Raw genomic sequence first — 22,449 nt, 5'->3', positions numbered from 1 at the left:
ATGCTTAAAAACCAGTCCATTTTTATTTTACTTTAAAATATTTTATTTACTTATTCATGAGAGACACACAGAGAGAGGCAGAGACATAGAGACATAGGGAGAGGGAGAAGCAGGCTCACTGAGGGGAGCCTGATGCGGGACTTGATCCCAGGACCCTGGCCGGGATCATGACCTGAGCTGAAGGCAGATGCTTAAACACTGAGCCACCCAGGCATCCCAGCTAGTTCATTTTTAAAGCCAGGTACTGAAGGATGAATTTAGATCGGAGAGGTAGCAGCACATTGATAATTGGCCTAGTCAGTCAGATCATGTTATTGTACTCACAATTCCTAAGTAGCTCTTCATTTTACCCGGACTGTACACAGGCAGGCCCTCTACTTCTTTGACCTCATCTTATACTACTGTCTTCCTTGTTCGCTCTGGGGTAGCCATCCTGGCTTCCCTGCAGTTTTGAAACATAACCTGGCATGCTTCTGACTTAGGGCCCCTGCACTCGCTGATCCTTCTTGAGAAGCTCTTTTTCTACATATTTGCATGGTGGATTCCTCACTTTGCTTCAAGTAAATCTTTGCTCAGATGTCAGTTTCTCGGTGAGGCCCACTCTTGACCACCTTCTTTAATACTGAAAGTCCCAATACTCCTGATGGCCTCACAAGGCTTGATTTTTTTTCCATGGTACCTTTCACCTTGTTAGGTGTCTGTTGACTGTGTAATTTATGTATTTCTTATGTCTGTCTCCTCCCTCCATAATGTCCAATAAGTGGCAGAGGTTTTTGTTTGTTTTGCAGTTGTCCCAAATACCTAGGATAGTGCCAGGTGCCTTGTAGATGCTCATTAAGTACTTGAATATTAAAGTGGACTTGATGATAACTCATGAAAATGAAATTCTAGTTTAATAAAGCAATTATGATAGCAATTATGATTTTGTCATTTGACATATTTTTACTACTACTGTGTTAGGCAGTTTCCTTTATATTTTGAAGATTGGTTACATTCTTTTTTTTTTTTTTTAAGTTTTATTTATTTATGATAGTCACAGAGAGAGAAAGAGAGGCAGAGACATAGGCAGAGGGAGAAGCAGGCTCCATGCACTGGGAGCCCGACGTGGGATTCGATCCCGGGTCTCCAGGATCGCGCCCTGGGCCAAAGGCAGGCGCCAAACCGCTGCGCCACCCAGGGATCCCTGGTTACATTCTTTTGACAGACCAGTGATATGGGTATATTTTGGGGTCACTCATACTCTATAAACTGAAGCACTGTGCTTTAGTGTTATCTTTTCTGTGTCACTCTTTAGCGTCTGTGACTCTTATCTGAGGTGCCTGAGGCAAATAACTATACATATATGTGTGTGTGTGTGTGTGTGTGTGTGTATACACACACATATATATATATATTTTTTTTTTTAAAGATTTATTTGAGAGAGAATGCGTGAGCACAAGTGGGGGGACAGAGGGATAGGGAGAAGCAGATTCCCTGTTGAGCAGAGAGCCCCACGTGGGGCTTGATCCCAGGACCCTGGGATCATGACCTGAGCCAAAGGCAGACACTTAACCAACTGAGCCACCAAGGCACCGCATATTTTAAAAATTTTATTCTTCAGAACTAAATCTTGGTCATGGAAAGTTAACTTATTTTTGTTGTTGTTTTTAGGTGCTGAATGTGGAGTGAATGCAGATGTTGAGAAGCATCTTGAATTGGGCAAGAAATTACTTGCAGCTGGACAGCTAGCTGATGCTTTATCTCAGTTTCATGCTGCAGTAGGTTTGTATCTTGGAACCAAAATCCTCAGTGGTCATTCTTGTGAATTCTAATTAACGGCTTCTTCTTTGGATAACATTTAAGAAAAACATTATTTAATGTTTTGAGAAAACATTTAAAAATATTTGCAGGATTCTGGATGAAATAGATTAATAAATGCACAACGCCTAAATGCATATGTATCTAACATGAGAGAATTTTCCAGATAATTTAGACTTTCTATTGTAAGTACCAAGAATAATTCAAAGTAGTTTTGACAGAAAGCTTTTCTGTCTTATACAGTTTTTTTGCCCTCAAAAGATTTCACTGAAGGCAGTTTAATTTTCTTGATGACTTGAGATTGTCACTATAGTTATTTTACTTTGAGGACTTTTGGGGATTCTGTGTCCATTGCCTCTTCTGAGTTGGCCGAACTTCCTCCATCTCTTAGGCTGTTCTTTTGCTCACTTGCATTTGTCTGTAGTGTCGATTATCTTTGCAGCTGTTAGTCTTTTGGGACTGAGAGAAACGAAATGACCACAGTAAATAGGTTATAAGTGAGCCCTTAAAAGATTTTCTTAGGAGTCACTGCATACACTTTTGTGCTAGGACTATTTGACACTGACTTTTCTGAATTCTTTTTAAAATTAACTTATACATTCTCACCTTTATTTGGGATGGTTAGGAATGACAAGTTAACTGCAGAGTAATGAGGTAGGGTTTTTTTTTTTTTTTTTTTTTTAAGATTTTATTTATTTGAGAGAGTGAGTGAGTGAGTGACAGCATGAGCAGAGAGAGAGGGAGAAGCAGACTCCACACTGAGCAGGGAGCCCAATATGGGGCTCAATCCCAAGACCTTGGGAATATGACCTGAACCAAAGGCAGATGCCTAATTGACTGAGCTACCCAAGTGCCCTGAGGTGGGTTTTTTTTTTTTTTTTTTTTTATAAGATACAGTTCTGCTCATCAGAAGAATTATCATCCTACTCTTATAATTTACCTTATAAACAGAACATGATTAGATTTTGGTTTGGCAGTATTTTTCTTCATGTTTTTTAGTAAACTCAGACTTTTATTACTGGTGTTATTAACTTTCTGGAATAATAGGAAAGCTAGATTTTAATCCTGACTTTGCCTATGTTTGATAAACCTATGTTTATTGCTCAAGTTATGTAAGTAAATTTTGGCTTAAACAAGCTACTTGCATATTTCTAGCAGTTTTCACTGTGCCACCCACAAATGGATTTTTTGTGAAAGTTAGGTGAGAATAATGTATATAAAGATTTTTTTAAAAATAGTGTACAATCACACATGGAAGGTATGTAGAAATATAATTTTTTAAAAAATTTTATTTATTTATGATAGTCACAGAGAGAGAGAGAGAGAGAGAGAGGCAGAGACACAGGCAGAGGGAGAAGCAGGCTCCATGCACCGGGAGCCTGACGTGGGATTCGATCCCGGATCTCCAGGATCGCGCCCTGGGCCAAAGGCAGGCGCCAAACCGCTGCGCCACCCAGGGATCCCCGAAATATAATTTTTATGTCTCTGAAAATTAAGACTTTTAATAAACAGACTTGATATGTTAATAGTTTCTATAAGGAAATTCTTTCACTTTAGCGATTAGCTCACCTTGGCGAATGGTAGGTAATTGGCACAATAATTGCACAAGTTACTATATGACCATATCATTACTGAGTTCACACTTTTCTAGAGTTTTGAACTGTCTTCAATGCTGTGCAGGGTAATGAAAGAAAATTTCTGTTATTGTTTTAGATAAAGCGTGAAACATCAGGGCCATGGCATATTGTTACAGTAGTTTAAAACTATTGCCTGTTTTTCTTTAGCTTCACTGCTAAAGAATTCTTGAGATGGCTCTTTCCCAAATACTCAATAAAATGTTACTGTATTCACTGAGAGATGTGAATTAGTAAAGCTAAAACATGGTAATCTATTTGTGGAATTCGGTGAAGGGAGAAAGTGAAGCACTACTGGTGCATTCAGAATTCAGAGAGTACCATTCTGGCTGTCTTAATTTGGTGGGTGTAGCAATTCTCAGATGGTGCCCATGTCGTAATTTCTGAGGAAGACCTGTGTAGTTTGGGACATTCATCATTTTAGTTTGTGTAAAATACTGATTGTAACTGTAGAAAATAAAGTTTAAATTGTATATGATGGTAATATACAGGAGGTGGTGATGGGGATAGTGGTGTTATGGCCTGTTGAATCTCTTATGAGATGTGTGTTTATCAGAAAAGAGCTTTAGATCCTCTGTTTCAATTGTTTCATTTACCAAACAACAAACTTAGTGTGGCCACACTGGCTGCTTCGGATAGCCCAGTGAATTAGGGAGACCCTGTCACCAGCATTGAGTTAGTCTAGGTCTCCTGACTTGTAGATTAATGAGTTACACAGTTCCTGGTGTAGGCCATGGAGCCTTGTCTGTGATGAAATGTCATTTGTGTTTTAATACATTGCTTTAAACGGACCATATAAAGGACTCATTAAATGTTTACTCATTTATTATACTGCCCAAATTCTCAATTTTGTGATGTGCTTTATTTCTTTAACTTCTGTGATTAGAAATTGATGTTAAAGTTTGTAATTGAATTTGGCTTGCAGCATTTGTAAGTTATCAATGGATCATTTTTTATTATAATACTGTAGTTGACATTTTTTGTGGTTGTGGCACCCTTCCATTTTCATTTTTGAAAAATTAGGTGCATTTTGAAAATTACCTGGGCCTGGTATGTTTTATGATTACATTTTTAACACAATAAAAGGTTTATATATTAAAATTCCATAGCAACACAAATTGTTTCTGTACTGTGGTACAGATCTATCAGTGATTTGATTTGAAGCTTTTTTTGTATCTGGAATATGAATATTTTTTGGCAGGAGTTTTAAGATTTGGAACTGATGGAAATATTCTTGATCTGTTAAAGAACAGTGATGAGTACCACTTTCTAATTTGTCTTCTGAAAGTTGCATCTATTTCAGTGTTATGAACCAGACACAAGTTTTTTTTTTATAATAAATTTATTTTTTATTGGTGTTCAATTTGCCAACATACAGAATAACACCCAGTGCTCATCCTGTCAAGTACCCCCCTCAGTACCCGTCACCCGTTCACCCCCACCCCCCGCCCTCCTCCCCTTCCATCACCCCTAGTTCATTTCCCAGAGTTAGGAGTCTTTATGTTCTGTCTCCCTTTCTGATACTTCCCACACATTTCTTCTCCCTTCTCTTATATTCCCTTTCACTATTATTTATATTCCCCAAATGAATGAGAACATATAATGTTTGTCCTTCTCCGATTGACTTACTTCACTCAGCATAATACCCTCCAGTTCCATCCACGTCGAAGCAAATGGTGGGTATTTGTCATTTCTAATGGCTGAGGAATATTCCATTGTATACATAGACCACATCTTCTTTATCCATTCATCTTTCGATGGATACCGAGGCTATTGTGGCCATTGCTGTTATAAACATCGGGGTGCAGGCAGACACAAGTTTTGTTTAGAGATTTACCATTAGAGAAAACTGCAGTGCAGTGTGAAAATCCCCTCTTATTCTCACAGCATGATCTTATGGAGATAATGAATTCTAGGGTCTGAAATCACTTTTTTGATAGACTTAACAGAATGTCTTAGCTGTATCTGACAGGAACGAATGTCTCATGAGGTGGATTAAATGGTGTGCATTTCTGAAATGATATGTTCCTCCATTTATTTGGTAAGAAAACCAGTATCACATTTACAGTTTTGCTAAGTCAAAAGACAAAAGCCTATCTATATTTATTGTCACTTAACTATATCATGATGCTTTCTCATTACATTTGTACTTCATTTGTGAAATGGGGACAGGCATTACTATTCACATTTAGACAGAAGGACACAAAGGGTACTTTAGTGACTTTCTAGATGTCACATTCTAATTCAGAAGATTGTGAACTTCTTAGGGATAGATAGAATCTTATTATTATTTTTATTGAAGTATAATTAGCATACAATATTAGATTAGTTTCATTGTACATGTTGATTTGACAGTTCTATACATTATCCATTGCTCACCATGATAAGTGTAGTCATCTGTCACTATACAATATTATTACAATGTTGTTGACTCTATTCCTATGCTATACGTTTCGTCTCTGTGAGATTTATAAAATGAATAAGTCTGTGCCTCTTAATCCTCTTTATTTTACCCATCTCTCCACTTCAACCCCTCTGGCAACCACCAGTTCTCTATATTTGAGAGTCGATGTTTGTTGTGTTTTTTTTTTTTTTTATTTATGCTATTTCTAGATTCCACATATAGGTGAAATCATAGGAAGGGTGCCTGCTGGCTCAGTTGGTGGAGCATGTGACTTTTGATCTTGGGGTTGTATGTTCGAGCCCCATGTTGGGTGTAGAGTTACTTAAAAATAAAATCTTTAAAAATAAAATAAATGAAGCGGTGCCTGACTGGCTCGGTCAGTGGAGCATGCAACTCTTGATCTTGAGCCCCAAGTGTAGAGGTTACTTAAAAATAAAAAAAACTTTAGTAAAATAAAATAAATGAAATCATGTGGTCTTTTCCTTTTTTCTGACTTATTTCACTCAGTGTAATACCCTCTTCGTCCATCCATCTTATTCATGTTATTGCAAATGGTAAGATCTTTTCTTTTCTTTTCCTTTTCTTTTTCTTTTTCCTTTTCTTTTCCTTTCCTTTCCTTTCCTTTCCTTTCCTTTCCTTTCCTTTCCTTTCCTCTCCTCTCCTCTCCTCTCCTCTCCTCTCCTCTTCTCTCTTCTCTCTTCTCTCTTCTCTCTTCTCTCTTCTCTCTTCTCTCTTCTCTCTTCTCTCTTCTCTCTTCTCTCTTCTCTCTTCCCTTCCCTTCCCTTCCCTTCCCTTCTCTTCCCTTCTCTTCTCTTCTCTTCTTTTCTTTCGATGGCCGAATGATATTCCTCTGTGCATGCACTTTGTCAGCCACATCTTAAGGTTAGGTGTCATCCTATTTTGTCATTATTTTAATCTCTGATAGGCACTCAGTAAAAGTTTGAATGAAGGAGTGGGTAGAGTTGGGTTAGCTGGAAGCGAGGATAAAAATTTTTTGTGTCTAGGCAAGGGTGTTGGTCTTTTCTGCTTTCCACCACCACTGTGTACATCATTTGTATGTATTTTCTGATGTATTTTCTCCAGATAGTAGTTGTGGGTTTTTTTTTTTTTGTGGCTAATTTTCTCATATTTGAGTTGTTTGGTAGTTTGAGAATTAGACCTTAAATCTAACTCTTATGTTCAAATTTCCAATAAACTATTATAACAATTTGGGATCCCTGGGTGGCGCAGTGGTTTAGCGCCTGCCTTTGGCCCACGGCGCGATCCTGGAGACCCGGGATCGAATCCCACGTCGGGCTCCCGGTGCATGGAGCCTGCTTCTCCCTCTGCCTGTGTCTCTGCCTCTCTCTCTCTCTCTCTGTGACTATCATAAATAAAATAAAAATTAAAAAAATCTTTAAAAAAAAAAACTATTATAACAATTTGAATGACCTGTTTTCAAATGAAATTTAATATTTCTATTTGTAGGCTTGTAAGTATTTTAAATAATGAACTGTATTGTATATTGAATGGATAACATAATGATTATTTTCAAAGTTATCAGATTTTGTATTATGAGAAACTAGGCATGAATTACTTAAACCAATCTTTATTCAGCTGCTGCTTTATGCACAATGATACAGGAATGGACACTAGTTCTAGGAACTGTTGGTGTTTTAAGATGAAGATGTGGGAAAGCCTTTTTTTATTTATTTATTTTTTTTTTGCCATTCAGGTGACCCTATACAGCTAAGAACATTGGTTCTTTTTTTTTTTTTTTAAGAACATGGATTCTTGATTCACACATTGAGCCATTATCATTTGATTCCTTGTTTTTGTAGGTTTTGTTACAAATTGGGGTTCTAATCCCATTTCATGTCTCAAGAAATACCTAAAAACTGAAGAATAAAGCAAATGAAAGTGAGCGCTCCAGAATTATTATTTTTTAAAGATTTTATTTATTTGACAGAGAACGAGCAAGCACAAACGGGGAGCAGCAAAGGGAGAGAGAGAGAAACAGACTTCCCACCGAGCAGGGACCTTGATGTGGGGCTCAATCCCAGGAATTTGGGATTGTTACCTGAGCCAAAGGCAGATGCTTAATTGACTGAGCCACCTAGGCACCCCTCTGGAATTATTTTATATAGATATTTTTAAATATATGCATAATCAAATACTTAATACAAAAGCTATATCATATATAACCCTCTTTGGAGGTTTTTCTATGTAGACTGTAATGATCAGTTTTTTCCTAAATAGAAGTCCAATGCAATTTTTAGCGAAGGTGCCTTTTTGATAAAACACCCAACATCATCACTGAGCATTCTTCTTTTCTTGAAAGAACTAGATACAGAGTTCAAAATAAGCAACATCTGTGTTTGCAAATGCCATTGCCAATCTCATATGAGAGAATGATCTGGATATCCTGGTGAGACACATCTCTATAAGAGCTATGTCTGTTCTCTGGAATCCCTGAGTGGAGTGGCTAGCAGGGAAAAAGGGAACTGTGTGATCAGATGTTTGCTTTGCCACCTGGATGGAAAGTACTCCAAATGGAAAACTTTCCCAGACCAATGATGTCACAATCTATGAGCAGCTCGTCTTCCAAAAGCAAGAGATGGCAGTGTCTGCCAGAGCTTCTGTGCCAACTCGGGAGGACTGCTGGGACCAGAGGACAGGCAGTGTAGCACAGACCTCAGCCCTCTCTCTCTCTCTGGTCCCCTCTGACAAAAACCTCTTCTGGACTGAACAGAGTGAGGCAACAAAACATTTACTCCCCAGGATTAGAGACCTGGCTCTGGAAGGTAAGACCCACGGGAAGGGAGCCATATTCATCTGGAAGCTGGGAAATGTTTTCCTTGGTCAGTGGCTGGGCTCATGTTGGCGTGCTTCCTTCTTGTCCACAACAGGTTGGCACTAAGGAGAGCAAACAAAATAGAAGCCAATTTAAAGGGTCTGTTGGACTTTCTCAATGAGAAGGACCCAGGAATCAGGGCCAGAAGCAAGGGACGAGTAGGGTAGGGGTGAGGAGACCCTGTGGGAAAAGCTGGCTAGCTCCAGGGACCTGTGAAGTATTAGTGTCCTGTGGCAATAAGAAAGACCAAAGAAGCTGTGTCTCTTCTGACTTCTTTTAGTCCCTTGCTTGTCCTAGGCATGTCTCAGTGTTGGTATTTATTGTGGTGATCAGCAATTTGTTTCCATTTCCTTTTATTTGAATACCTGTGGGCCGGGTGATACAGTGACACAAAAGTGAATTCACTCGAATTTATTTCTCTAGACTGACGTGGTATATAATAGTATCAGAGGGAGTGGTAAGTGTTATGGGCACAGTAAGAGGCATACTATCTTACCGAATGCTATGGAAATGGAGGGAATGGAAGGTATATTTTCACATGTATAATCAAATAAGTCATTTGAGCTGTGCCTCTGAGATCGAATAGGATTTGGACATATGAAGATGATAGTGTGTGATGTATACTCCAGGCCTTAAATTGTGTTATATCTAGTATTTATTTTTTGCTTAGTGTAAATAAGTCATGGAAAACATGAGGTTTTTTTTTCTCTGATTAATGAATGTAGAAATACTCCCTGTTCATTGTGACACATTTTGGGATATGTATATACAGTATAAACAAAACCCCATCTGTCTGCCCAGATGACTTCTGTTGACCTGTGGTAAATTTCCTTTTACTTTCAGAGGAGGTCACTTAAGCATCAGAAATCCTCAGGTATCAAATCATTCTTACAGCCAACTATGCTGATCAGATTCACATATTTAATTTATTGCATATTCTAAATTGAATATGAACTGAACCTAAAAATATTCTATATCATGTGTGCTCTAAATATAGTTACTCTGTTTACTTTTTCTTCAGGCTAATTACAGTTTTTTGTAGGAAATGTCCTATATACAGGCTGCTGACCGTGTTCTTTTTCCCTTATCTTCTAAGCCAAATGGGCCAGGAAAGAAATTTCAGTGATGCTTAGCTGGGATACATGGATTGTTTTTGGTTTTTGTTTTAGATTTGAGAAAAATTAAGTTTATTTTTATTGTTAAAATTCCCAGTTCTCTTCGTTTTTTAAAAATTTAACTACAATAAAATATGTAGTACAATAGAATGCATATTACAAAATTTACCATTTTGACCATTTGTAAGTGTATGGAGTTAGTGACATTAAGTACATTCACATTGTTGCATGACCTGTACGACCATCCATCTCCAGAGTTTTTTCATCATCCCAAACTGAAACTCTGTACCTATTAAACAATGTTCCCCATTTTTCTTTCTCATTTCCCTCCTTCCTCTTTCTTTCTTCGTTTCTTTTTATAATAGCCATTCTAATGGATGTGAAGTGGTATCTCAGTGTGGTTTTGATTTGCATTTCCCTAATGAATCGTTAATGATGGTAAGCATCTTTTTGTATGCTTTTGACCATTTGTATATCTTCTTTCATAAATGGTTTTAGAGCCTACTTTCTCCTCCTGCTCCACCTTTGCCCAGAAGTACTTCAGGTAGTTTAATGCCATTAATGACTGTTCGAAACCATGATTTTGAATGATTATATACTATCTGCCATACAATTTCCATTTATCTTGTTTTTCAGTTGATAAGATCTTTAGGGAAAGAACTTTCAGAGAGTTTTATTATTTATTTATTTATGATTGAATGAATGAATGGATGAGAGATGGAGAGAGCATGAGTGGAGAGAGGGAGCAGTAGACACCCCTGCTGGGCAGGGAGCCAGATGCAGGGCTCCATCCCAGAACCCTGAGATCTTGAGGTGAACTGAAAACAGACACCTGACCAACTGAGCCACCCGTATCCTGCCGCCCCCCCCTCCCCCCCCCCCCCTCCCCGGCCAGGGAATTTTAGTTGTAAATCTTATAATGTTGAAACATCTGTGTGCATAAATAAATATTTATTTGTTTAAGACACATGGCTGTATTTGATCAAGAACATATATATTTCAAAATTGCTTTCTAGAAGGACTGAAGCATGAGGTTTACTTCTAATTTTAGAGTAGAATTAGCTCAGAACCTAACGCATCCATTTTCCTTCTTTCAGATATTGTTAACTTAAATAGTCTTGCTCTCATTTCCATTCTCCTCCTCTGTCCTAAGATTGCACCTTTATTTTTTCATTGCCATTTTAGTTGGACTTTGTGAGGGAGCAGAGATTGCTCATTTAATATACCAGTTTAATTAGAAGTCTATAATGATTTTCTAAAATCCTATAAATAAAGCATAGTCACATTCTCAGTATTTTACTTAAGGAAATTTCCGTGAAGACAAAGATTGAGTTGCATACTTATAAAAGTTATGAGTTGAATATAGTTAATATCTTAACCCAGAGGTTGGCAAACTTTTTCTTGAAAGAGCCAGATAATGAATATTTAAGCTTTGCAGCCATATAGTCTCTCCGTACATATATTTTCATTTTTATTTTTTGATAGCTCCTTAAAAATATAAGATATTCTTGACTTGAAGCCTGTGGGTTGGTTTGGCTCAGAGACTCTAGTTTGTCAATCCTGTTCTCGTTTTATTTGCAGTGATCTTGCTAGTCAACACAACTCTTTATTGATGAAGAATTATTTATTTATTTATTTAGAGAGTGCTTGCACATGCATGAGAAAGAGCAAGCAGGGGGAGGGGCAGAAAGAGAGAGGGAGAAGGGAGAGAATTTCAGGGACTCTGCTGAGTGCAGAGCCCAACATGGAGCTCAATCTCATAACCCTTGAGATCATGACCTGAGCTGAAACCAAGTCGGGTGCTTAACCCACTGAGCGACATAGGTGCCTCTTGTTTTAAGAGAACTGCAAACTCTCGTACTGTTCAGATTTTGGGTTTTTGAATAAATTACCAAGAGCTAATATTTATTATTTTAATTTTCAGATGGTGACCCAGATAACTATATTGCTTACTATCGGAGAGCTACTGTCTTTTTAGCTATGGGCAAATCAAAAGCAGCACTTCCTGATTTAACTAAAGTGATTGAATTGAAGATGGATTTCACTGCAGTAAGTGGGTCTGAACTTTCTTTAAAGGAGAATATATGGGAATTTGGAAGAGGTAATTTCACTTTTTTAAGGTGAGGATTGGTCTGCTAGGCATAGCTGGAGGATGTAGAAAACTGCTGTGGTGTAGTGGCCTGGGCAACAAGAAAAAATCCAAAGTCCTTGGAATCAAGGGTCTTTGTGCAAGATGAACAATGGGTATAGCTGCTGATTTTTAGAAGCTTGGCAATGGTGTTAGCTTTGTGGTTTAGAAAGACTTCTGGAGGGTGGAGTGTAGGATAGGATGTGAGTCTGAGTAACCAGTTGATCATGAAGCTGTTGAATTAAAAGACTGTCAAGTGACTGACAACAGTTCTAATTAAGGCTGTAGCAGAAAGAATAAAGAAAAGGAGATAGGTTAGATAAGCAGTGGTTTGTGGAGAGGACACAGTCAGGAATTAGACTGATCCTTCCCTGCAACCAACACACAAGCCTCAGAAATGGAGGAATTTACAGTCTAATGGGATGTCCTGATGATCGGCAGGCCAATGTAATGGCTTAAAATAATAGAATAAGTTAGATGGTTTCAAAATTAGTTTGGTAACTCATTTATTGTTTATATCTTACTGTATTCCAAAAAGAACTTGAGATAACTGATTAGGTAGGGGTGAATGTTTGGTTTGAAATATTACCCTCATTTTAGGACGGAATTCCCAAAGGTCAGATTTTTTTCTTTAATCTCTTTACCTAGCTAAGCACAACCTTTCACAGAGGGTAAGTAGTTTATTTTCCTAGTATTATAATAGCTAATAGGTAGTTTAAGTGGCTTTCATCTTGCTTTTTGTGTGTATTGATGCACTTAACAGAGGATTAGGGCCTTTTTTATGTATTGTAAAAGTAATATATAAGTTTTAACGGACTGTCAATGTGGTTTCTGTCTTATGGTCACATTGGTCATCAGAAAGTTGGTATTCTTGGAAGAGATGGGATTATGCACATAAGAGGAATATCAGACAGAGTGGGGGAAATGATGCATGTGGAAAGGAAGAAGTGTTGTTCTTTGGTTATAGTAGAGTGAATATTTCTACTGAGAATTAATAAAAAACATAATTATTCCTAGAATTTTGATTGGTAAAGTCCCAAATTATATAACTTTTTTTTTGTGGTGACAAAAAATTATTACAATGGCAAAAAAAAAATTAAATTGAGATATAACATCAAATTCATCCTTTTTTAAATTGTATAATTCAGTGGTGTTTAGTATATTCACAAGGTTCTGCAAGCATCACCATTGTCTAGTTCCAGAACATTTTTGTTGCCTCCAAAGGAAATCTAGTACCTATTAGCCATCCCTCCCCATTTATGCCCTAGCCTCTGGCAACCATTTATCTTTCTGTCTATATGGATTTGCTTATTTGGACATTCAATATAAATGAAATCATACAGTATGTGGCCTTTTGTGTCTGACTTCTTTCATTTTGCATATTTTCAAGTCTATCCATGTTGTAACTTGTATCAGCACTTCATTTCTTTTTATGGTTGGATAATATTCTACTGAATGGATATATCACATTTGCCTATTGATTTTTTAGGTGATGGGAGTTTGGGTTGTTGCCACTTTATAGCTATCGGTATGAACTTTCATGTACAAGATTTTGTGTTGACACATTGTGAATTTTGGGGGGTATAGCACAAAAACTATTTTTAACAAGTATGGTTATGTAAAAGTTAATAATAAAAATTACACACATTCATTGGTTCCAGGAATTGTTCTCAAAGTGCCAAGTCAAATGGGCATTGGAAAAGTAAATATTTCATTAATGCTTCATTAGCATATTTGGTTTTGTTTTTTGTGTTTAAAGAAAATTTGGAAATGCATGGTACTCAGAACACCTTTTTTTTTTCCTAGGCAAGATTACAGAGAGGTCACTTATTACTCAAACAAGGAAAACTTGATGAAGCAGAAGATGATTTTAAAAAAGTGGTAAGTTCAGTTTGTATTTGACTTTATTAAGAAGATGTTGAACATCATTATGAAGATGAGTGAACATATTGGACTTTTTTTTAATAATAAGACATTTAGTAATAACCTTATAGCTAAAAGGGAAAATCTTTTGATTTGTGTATATAAAATCACAGTTTCTGAATTAATACATAGTGGCTGACATGAAAGAATCACTTTAATAGTTGAAAGGTAAAGTTTTGAGAAAGAATATATAATTTTTTTAAAAGATTTTATTTATTTATTCATGAGAAACACAGAGAGACAGAGACACAGGGAGGGGGAGAAGCAGGTTTCCTCTGGAGAGCCCGACGTGGGACTAAATCTTGGGACTCTGGGATCATGCCCTGAGCCAAAGACAGACGACACTCAACTGCTGAGCCACTCAGGTGTCCCAAGAATATATAATTTTAATTCAGTTTATATAGCTCACATGTTCTGCTTTGTTTTCCAGGAGAATCAAGAGATGTCAGCTTAACTATTCTAAAACTCCCTTCATTTGATTTGAAAGGAATAATAAAAGGAATTTTGTAATTACCCATATGGCTACAAATTGTAAAGTGTTTTGGATATGTTAGGGGGTGGTACAGATTACATGTAACTGAAAAATGATTTGGAGAGACAGCCGATGTCTTTTTGCCCTCATGAAGCTTGTTTTTAAGATTGCATTTTTGTTCCTTTTTTTTTTTAAGATTTTATTTATTTATTCATGATAGAGAGAGAGAGAGAGAGAGGCAGAGACACAGGCAGAGGGAGAAGCAGGCTTCATGCTGGGAGTCTGACGCGGGACTTGATCCCGGGACTCCAGGATCACTCCCTGGGCCAAAGGCAGGCGCTGAACCGCTGAGCCACCCAGGGATCCTTCATTTTTGTTCTATCTGGATTTGTTTCTGGAGTGGTCTAGAAAAAAGCATGTATAGGGTTGACCTTTGAGCAATATAAGTTTGAACTGCATGGGTCCACTTATACATGGGATGTGTAAGTACTATTAAGTGTATTTTCTCTTCTTTATGATGTTCTTAATAAGTTTTTTTTCTCTACCTTTATTGTAAGAATACAGTATGTAATGCATATACAAAATATGTGTTAATTGCTTGTTATTGATAAGGCTTCTGGTCAACAGTAGGTTACTAGTAGTTTTGGGAAGTCAAGTTATGTGCGGATTTCAACTGCATGGGGTGGGTGGCGTCAGATCTCTAATCCTGTGTTAAGGGTCAACTGTCTAAACTTCATTGTTCATTATTTGCATTTTTGTAGTTTTTAAAAATGCTTAGTTACTAGATGGTAACCACTCTGAAAATAAAACCGAAATTTCTAATATTTCATAACCTTTGTCACAATGCTCAGTCATATGCAGAGAAATCCAAAAAATGTTAGACTTAATTGTATTAAAATCTAATCAGTAGCTGTGTCATGGTCTCGGTAAAACTGGATGTCCATTTATGTTTATCTAATTTTCCCTACTAGGTAAGATCTTGAGAGCAGGCTGAAGGACAGGTGATGGGGAGATCATGGTGTTGGAGTCACCTTTCCTCAGCCCAGTTCTTGTATATAGAAAGTATTGTGAGAAATTTGTTGGATGGATGGATGATAAAACACAATAATGGATTTCCTTCTTTTTAACAGATGGTTAAATCTATTACAATTTTTTTTCAATCACAACATTAGAATAGTCTTTTAGAAATAACACAATTTAGAATAAAGCTTTAGCAAAAATTAATCCTTATTGGGCAATGGATGTGTTCTTTTGGAAAAGTGAGTTTTTGGAACTTTGGGTATGTCTTGAGTTAATATCTTTTTCTTTTCTTTTCTTTTCTTTTCTTTTCTTTTTTCTTTTCTTTTCTTTTCTTTTCTTTTCTTTTCTTTTCTTTTCTTTTCTTTCTTTTGAGTTAATATCTTTTCTGTGATCAATATTAAAACCTCAGAAACATGAAGGGAGACTTTCATGAGACTTTCCACTTATAGATTGTTTTCTGATAGTCCTACTTCCACTAGTGCTTTCTTAAAACTGCTCTTATTATTGTTACAGGATTCTTCCATGAGAATGTGCATCTGTACTGAATGATTTTTCACTTTTAGTTGAAATTTTTATTGAGATAATTATGAAGCAGAGAGATCCTGTGTACCCTTTACCCGACACCCACTTTCTCCCAGTGGTCTTAGAAACCTGTAGTACCATATTACAACCAGGGAGTTGACATTGATACGATCTATGAACACTCAGATTTCCTCAGTTTTAGTGTTTACTTCTTTGTGTGTGTTTAATTCGATAGCTTTTTTTCTTTATGCCACAGTTAACATACTGAGTGCTTCTGTTGTCACAAGGATCCCTCCTGCTGCTCCTTTACAACCACACCCACTTCCCTACATACTGTTCCCGCAGCTCATCTATAACTTTGGGCAACCGCTAGTTTGTAATTCATTTTTAAAATTTTGGCATTTCAAAACTTCCCCTTTTTCACTGTTTTGAATAAAACTGCTACAAACATTCTTGTATAGGTTTTTAGTGTGAACAAGAGTTTTCATTTTCCTGGGACAAATGCCTAGAAATACAATTTTCTGGGTTGTATCATAATTGCCTGTTTAGTTTTATAAGGAACCACCAAATTGCTTTTCAGAGTGCCATTTTATGTTCCTCTACATCCCTGCCAGTGCATGGTTTGGTCACTGTTTTTTATTTTAGCCATTCTGAGAAGTGTATAGTGACAGCTCATTGATTTTTAATTTGCATTCCCTAATGTTTAATGATCTTTTCTTGTGCTTATTTGTCATCCTTTTTGGTGTAAAGGCGGTTCGTGTCTTTTGCCGATGTTCTAATTGGATTGTTTGCTTGTTTTACTATTGTGTTTTGGGACTTATTTTTGTATTTTAAATGCTTTACCACATGTGTGGTCTGAAAATGTGCTTACTCAGTCCATGCCTTGTTTTCCCCTTCACAGGGTGTGTCAGAGAGCAAACATTTTTACTTTTGGTGATATCCAATTTATTGGTTTTCTGTTTTCTCCTGTGTATTGTGTTTTTGGTGTCATTCTAAGAACTAGTCATCAAGCCATAGGTTTCAAAGATTTTTCTCCTGTGTTATTTTTAAAAACTTTTATGATTTTATGTTTTACATTTAAGACTGTGATCTATTTTGAGTTAATATTCATGTAATGTATGAAGTTTCGGTTGAGGTTGATTTGTTTTGTCTTTGGGTATACCATTGTTCCAACTGTGTTTTGAAAGGCTTTCCCTCCTTCACTGAACTGCTTTTGCACCTTTAAAAATAGGACAGTTGGCTGTACTTGGGTGGGTATATTTCTGGGTTCTCTAATCTGTTCCACTGATCTATATGTTTATTCCTCTGCCATTGCTATATTCTCTTGATTTCTTAGCTCTGTAAAAAGTCTTTTTTTAAAAAAGATTTTATTTGAGAGAGAGAGAATGAGAGAGAATGAGCAGGGGGGAGAGGGAGAAGCAGGCTGAGCAGGGAGCCTGATGCAGGGTTGACCCTGGGATGATGACCTGAGCCAACGCAGATGCTTAACCTACTGAGCCAGCCAGGTGCCCTTGTAAAAAGTCTTAACGGGGAGTGGAGTGATTGCTCTGCACTTTATTCTTCTCTGTCAATATTGTTTTAGATGTTCTCTGGCCTGTGCCTTTTTTCTTTCTTTTTTTAAAAAATATTTTATTTATTTATTCATGATAGAGAGAGAGAGAAAGGCAGAGACACAGGCAGAGGGAGAAGCAGGCTCCATGCAGGGAGCCTGATGCGGGACTTGATCCTGGGACTCCAGGACCACGCCCTGGGCCGAAGATAGGCGGCAAACTGCTGAGCACCCAGGGATCCCCTGGCCTGTGCCTTTTCATATAAATTTATTTTTTTTATTGTTTTTATTTTTTATTTTTTCATATAAATTTAAAATAAACTTGTCTGTTTACACAAAGCCTTGCTGATATCTTGGTAGGAAAGGAATTGCGATAAAGGTCAGTTTGGGGAGACGTGAAATCTCTATTATGCTGAGTCTTCTGATCCATGAATACAGTATGCCTCCCCATTTGTTTAAGTCTTTGATTTAAAAAAAAAAGGGGGGGGGGAATCCCTGGGTGGCGCAGCAGTTTGGCGCCTGCCTTTGGCCCAGGGTGCGATCCTGGAGACCTGGGATTGAATCCCACGTTGGGCTCCCGGTGCATGGAGCCTGCTTCTCCCTCTGCCTATGTCTCTGCCTCTCTCTCTCTCTCTGTGTGACTATCATAAATAAAAATTAAAAAAAAATTTAAAAAAGGTCTTTGATATCTTTAATCAGTGTTTTGTAACTTGCAATGTACAGATCCTGTACATATTTTGTTAAATGTATATATCTAAGTATTTCTTTTAGAGTGATCTTAAGTCATACTGTGTTTTTAATTTCATTTTTCACACTGAATAATCTTTTTGTTATTTTTTTCTTCAGAAAAGTACTTATGTATTTAATTCTGTAAGATAAATCTTAATGCATATGGATGGGAGGCCAAGTTAAATCTTACCACTAAAGAAGCTACATTTAACATGTAACAAAAATTTTGTTGTGTGTAAGAATAATTATAATTAGATTGGTTTTGGTTTAGAGAAAAATACAAGTACAGAATTTATGTAGTTTACAATTATTTTGTGTTTTATTTGCAGTAACTTGAGGTAACCTAGAAATACCTGGATTTAAGATTCAGATTAATAATAAGAAAATCTTATGTGTTGGGGTACCTGAGTGGTTTAGTTGGTTAAGTGTCTCCTTTGGCTCAAGTCATGATCCCAGGGTCCTGGGATCAAGCCCCATGGAGCAGGGAACCTGCTTCTCCCCCTCCCTCTGCCTGCTCCTTTCCCTGCTTGTGCTCACTCTCTCATTCTCTGTCTCTGTCAAATAAATAAATAAATAAAATCTTTAAAAAAAATAGAAAAAGGAAAATATCACATGCATGTTTTTTGTCTGAACAGTAATTATAATGTCCTAGAGATGTTGGTATTAGAGGGTCAAAATAAGAATATTGGGAAGAACTTTTTCAGTTAACATATATGAAATTGATTACATTTTAAGCATTTGGGAATCTAGATTCTACTGGGCAAATAATAAAAGAATATTATCAGATGGACAAGAGATGAGAACCCAGTGTCTACAGTGTCCAGTGTTTGTAAATGAAGAGATAAACATTAGAACTATTCACAGGATCACTAGCTGTTATGTGTAGCAAAAATAAATAACACAGAGCCTAATATTGATGGGACTTTAAGGAGATGTTTCTAGTCATATAATACTGTTGATATGGCAAATATAAACTTTTGCAGAAAAATATGACAATAATAAGTATTATGGAAAAAACACATTTTGCTCAAAGATACTTATTAGAACTCTGTTTTGGAAACTCTTAGAGAATATTGTGTCAGTATGACAGAATAATGTTAACAAGAATTATTTATGTATGCTATTGATTTATAGACCTAGATGTACAAAAATAATGTCAATTAAAAAGCAAAATAAAAATTGTGTGTAAATGTTATTTTTAATTACAGAAAACTTTTATGTGTGTTAAATTGGTATAAGTGGCAAGTATTTCAAAATCTCCTGCTTTAAAGTTGTATAAAACAAATTTTGAAGAAAGAAAAGTTTTAGAACAAGAGGCAGGAAACCTTGGGTTTTAGATCTGCCTTTGTACTTTAACCGGGTGTTTGCATAGCGCTCAGACTGTATGGGGCATATCACTAAGGGGTTAGTCTGGATTGTTTCACTTAATCACTGTTCCACCTTTGGAGTGTGGTATACTGATAGTCTCATTTTACAGCTGAGGAAATAGAGGTTTATAGAAATTTGGTGACTTGTCCGAATTTACACTTATAGTAAGCATTTGGTTTTAAGATTCCAGATCTTGTATTCTTAAGCACTATACTATTGGCTCTTTGCTATCATTAGTAATTGTATGCATTCTGTGAGGGCTGTTCCTACTGGATTTGGTCACAGGACTCAAACACATGTATATGTTTCACATGTTGCAGAACATTTGTTGCTATTTGCATAAGAAAATGAGAAAACATGTATTTGCTTATATACAGTATACAGATGAAAGCCTCTGGAAAGGTATGCAAGAAACAAATAATATTAGTACCTCTTGGAGGAAAAGTATAAATTGACTTTGAAAAGTTCTTACTTTCTGGGGACCTTGTTTACCTCACTGTGAAGCATAGAGATTGTGTAGGTGATATCCTGTCTTTAAAGTTTGGTACAGTAAAATAGATGATTTCAGGGTCTGGTTTGAAAAGATAAATTTTGTGCTAGGACTGTATTTTATCTTTACCAATTCTTATACTTTAATATTTAGAGATTTGTGAATATAGATGATATATAATAACTTCTTTTTATGTTTTTAGTTAAATGGGCTTTTTGTGGTATTTAAGAGCATTTATCAGCCTATTAGGTATAGTAAAGATTTAATCTTACTAATAAAGTGCAATACACAACCAGGTAGATGTATTCAGTTACATTTTATATGATGGAACAGAAGTTTGGATATACTCTTTTTGAGCTACAGTAAGAATCTCATTCTTTGTCATGGGTACAGGTTACTCTGCTGCTGGAGGGTCTTCTGTAAATAAGCATCACCTCAGGTCCATACCAGCTATCCTATTCCTAAACAGTCTCTTCCATGATTTAGTTTGTCTTTGAGCTATCACTGACTCCTGCTGTCACCAGCGCATGTGGTCACTTGTTAGTTCAGTTACTACTCAGTGTGTATTATTTGCAAGGCAGGGTGGTAGGAGTTAGAGGTTGCTGATGAAGAAAATTGGTCTCTGCCTTTGGAAAGATTATTCTAGGGTAAGAAATGATAGGCAAATATTATACCATAATGACGAGTGTTATGATTGAGCCCTGTGGGAATGGACAGAATGGTCACCTACCTTAACTGGGATTTGGGGGTCTGGAGTCAAGAAGGGCTTTCTTAAAGGAAGGAATGTACTGGAAATTTGAATGTTAAGAGGATGAATGAATCTGTGTTAGCAAGGTGGCTGGGAGGGCCATCCTAGCAGAAGGTGAGCATCCTTGTCAGTTAAGAAAATGATACCTCTATTACGATGGGAGCAGGAGTTATGAAAACTGGACAGGGAAGCAGCAATCTAATTGCAGAGAGGACATATGTAGTGCTAGGAGCTGAGTTTTTGGGTTTTTTTGTTTTTGTTTTTGTTTTTTTGTAAATAGCTTGGAGGGTTTTACTTCTATAAAATCCAAGCTACTCTGAAGGATGAATTAGAAGAAGACGTGAGTGGAAGCAATCAGTCTGATAACAAAGGTGTTGCAGTAAGTAATCCAAGTATGACTTTATGGAGACCAAAGATGAGGCTAGAGTAAGTGGGGTTTGAGAGAAGTAGGTAGACATTTAGGAGATTGGCTCCAGAGAGATGCAATGAATGGGGTAAGGAAGAAGGAAGAATTAGGTATGATGCCCAGGTTTCTGGATTGTTCAAATTGGTTACAGGTCCATGCTATTCCCTAAGATAGGAGTCCAGAGAGAAATTATTTAGGGGAGAAGGATGGGTAGAGAAAATAGAACTCTCTTTTTCTTTTTTCTTTTCTTTTCTCTTTCTTCTTTTTTAGAGATAGAGAGTTGGTGGGGAGGGAGGGGCAGAGACAGAGAATCTTAAGCAGACTTTGTGCTGGACATTCAGGGCTTGATCTCACAATCCTGAGATCATGACCTGAGCCGAAATCAAGAGTTGGATGCTTAACTGACTGAACCATGCAGATGCCCCTAAAGTTTATTTTAATTTCAATTAGTTAACATACAGTGCTTAGTTTCAAGTGTATAGTGTAGTAATTCACCACTTCTATACATTACCCTGTGTTCATCACCACAAATGCAGAAGCTTTTTATTTTGATGTAGTTCCAGTAGTTTATATTTGCTTTTGTTTCCCTTGCCTCAGGAGACCTATCTAGAGAAAAGTTGCTATGGCCAATGTCAGAGAAATTACTGCCTGTGCTCTCTTCAAAGACTTTTATGGTTTTAGGTCTCACATTTAGGTCTTTTATCCACTTTGAATTTGTTTTTGTGTATGGTGTAAGAACGTGGTCCAGTTTTGTTCTTTCGCATGTGGCTGTCCAGGTTTTCCCAGCACCATTTGATGAAGAGACTCTCTTTTTCCCAATTAGATCTCCTGCTTTGTCAAAGATTAATTGTCAAAGATTAATTGACCATATGAATGTGGGTGTATTTCTGGATTTTGTATTGTGTTCCCTTGATCTATGTGTCTGTTTTTGTGCCATCACCATCCTGGTTTGATGACTACAGCTTTGTAATATGAGTTGAAGTCTTACATTTTGATGCTTCCAGCTTTGTTTTTCTTTTTCAAGACTGCTTTGGCCATTTGTGGTCTTCTGTGGTTCCATACAGATGTTAGGATAGTTTGTTCTAGCTCTGTGAAAGATGCTGTTGGCATTTTTGAGAGGGATTGCATTAAAGGTGTAGATTGCTTTGGGTAGTATAGACATCTTAACAGTATTTCTTCTTCTAACTTGTGAACATGGAATGTCTTTCCATTTCTTTGTGTTGTCTTCAATTTCTTTCATCAGTGTTTTATACTTTTCAGAGTACAGGTCTTCTTCTTTGGTTAGGTTTATTCCTGGGTATCTTATTATTT

The 22,449-nt window shown here is 36.8% G+C and overlaps 1 protein-coding gene across 2 annotated transcripts in view; it reads left to right on the top strand.

Moving 5' to 3' along the window:
- DNAJC3 (DnaJ heat shock protein family (Hsp40) member C3) overlaps positions 1-22,449 on the top strand; it is a 91,738-nt gene that overhangs the window by 15,837 nt on the left and 53,452 nt on the right. For both annotated transcript variants that reach the window (XM_077855169.1, XM_077855170.1), the window contains exons 2-4: positions 1,651-1,761; positions 11,708-11,832; positions 13,718-13,792. In XM_077855169.1, coding sequence (XP_077711295.1) covers positions 1,651-1,761; positions 11,708-11,832; positions 13,718-13,792 — 311 coding nt within the window. The remainder of the gene's footprint in view (positions 1-1,650; positions 1,762-11,707; positions 11,833-13,717; positions 13,793-22,449) is intronic.

The sequence above is a fragment of the Canis aureus genome, chromosome 17 (genome assembly GCF_053574225.1).
Source record: "Canis aureus isolate CA01 chromosome 17, VMU_Caureus_v.1.0, whole genome shotgun sequence".
In the NCBI taxonomy this organism is placed as follows: Eukaryota; Metazoa; Chordata; class Mammalia; order Carnivora; family Canidae; genus Canis; species Canis aureus.
This window is presented reverse-complemented; position numbering and strand designations above follow the sequence as displayed.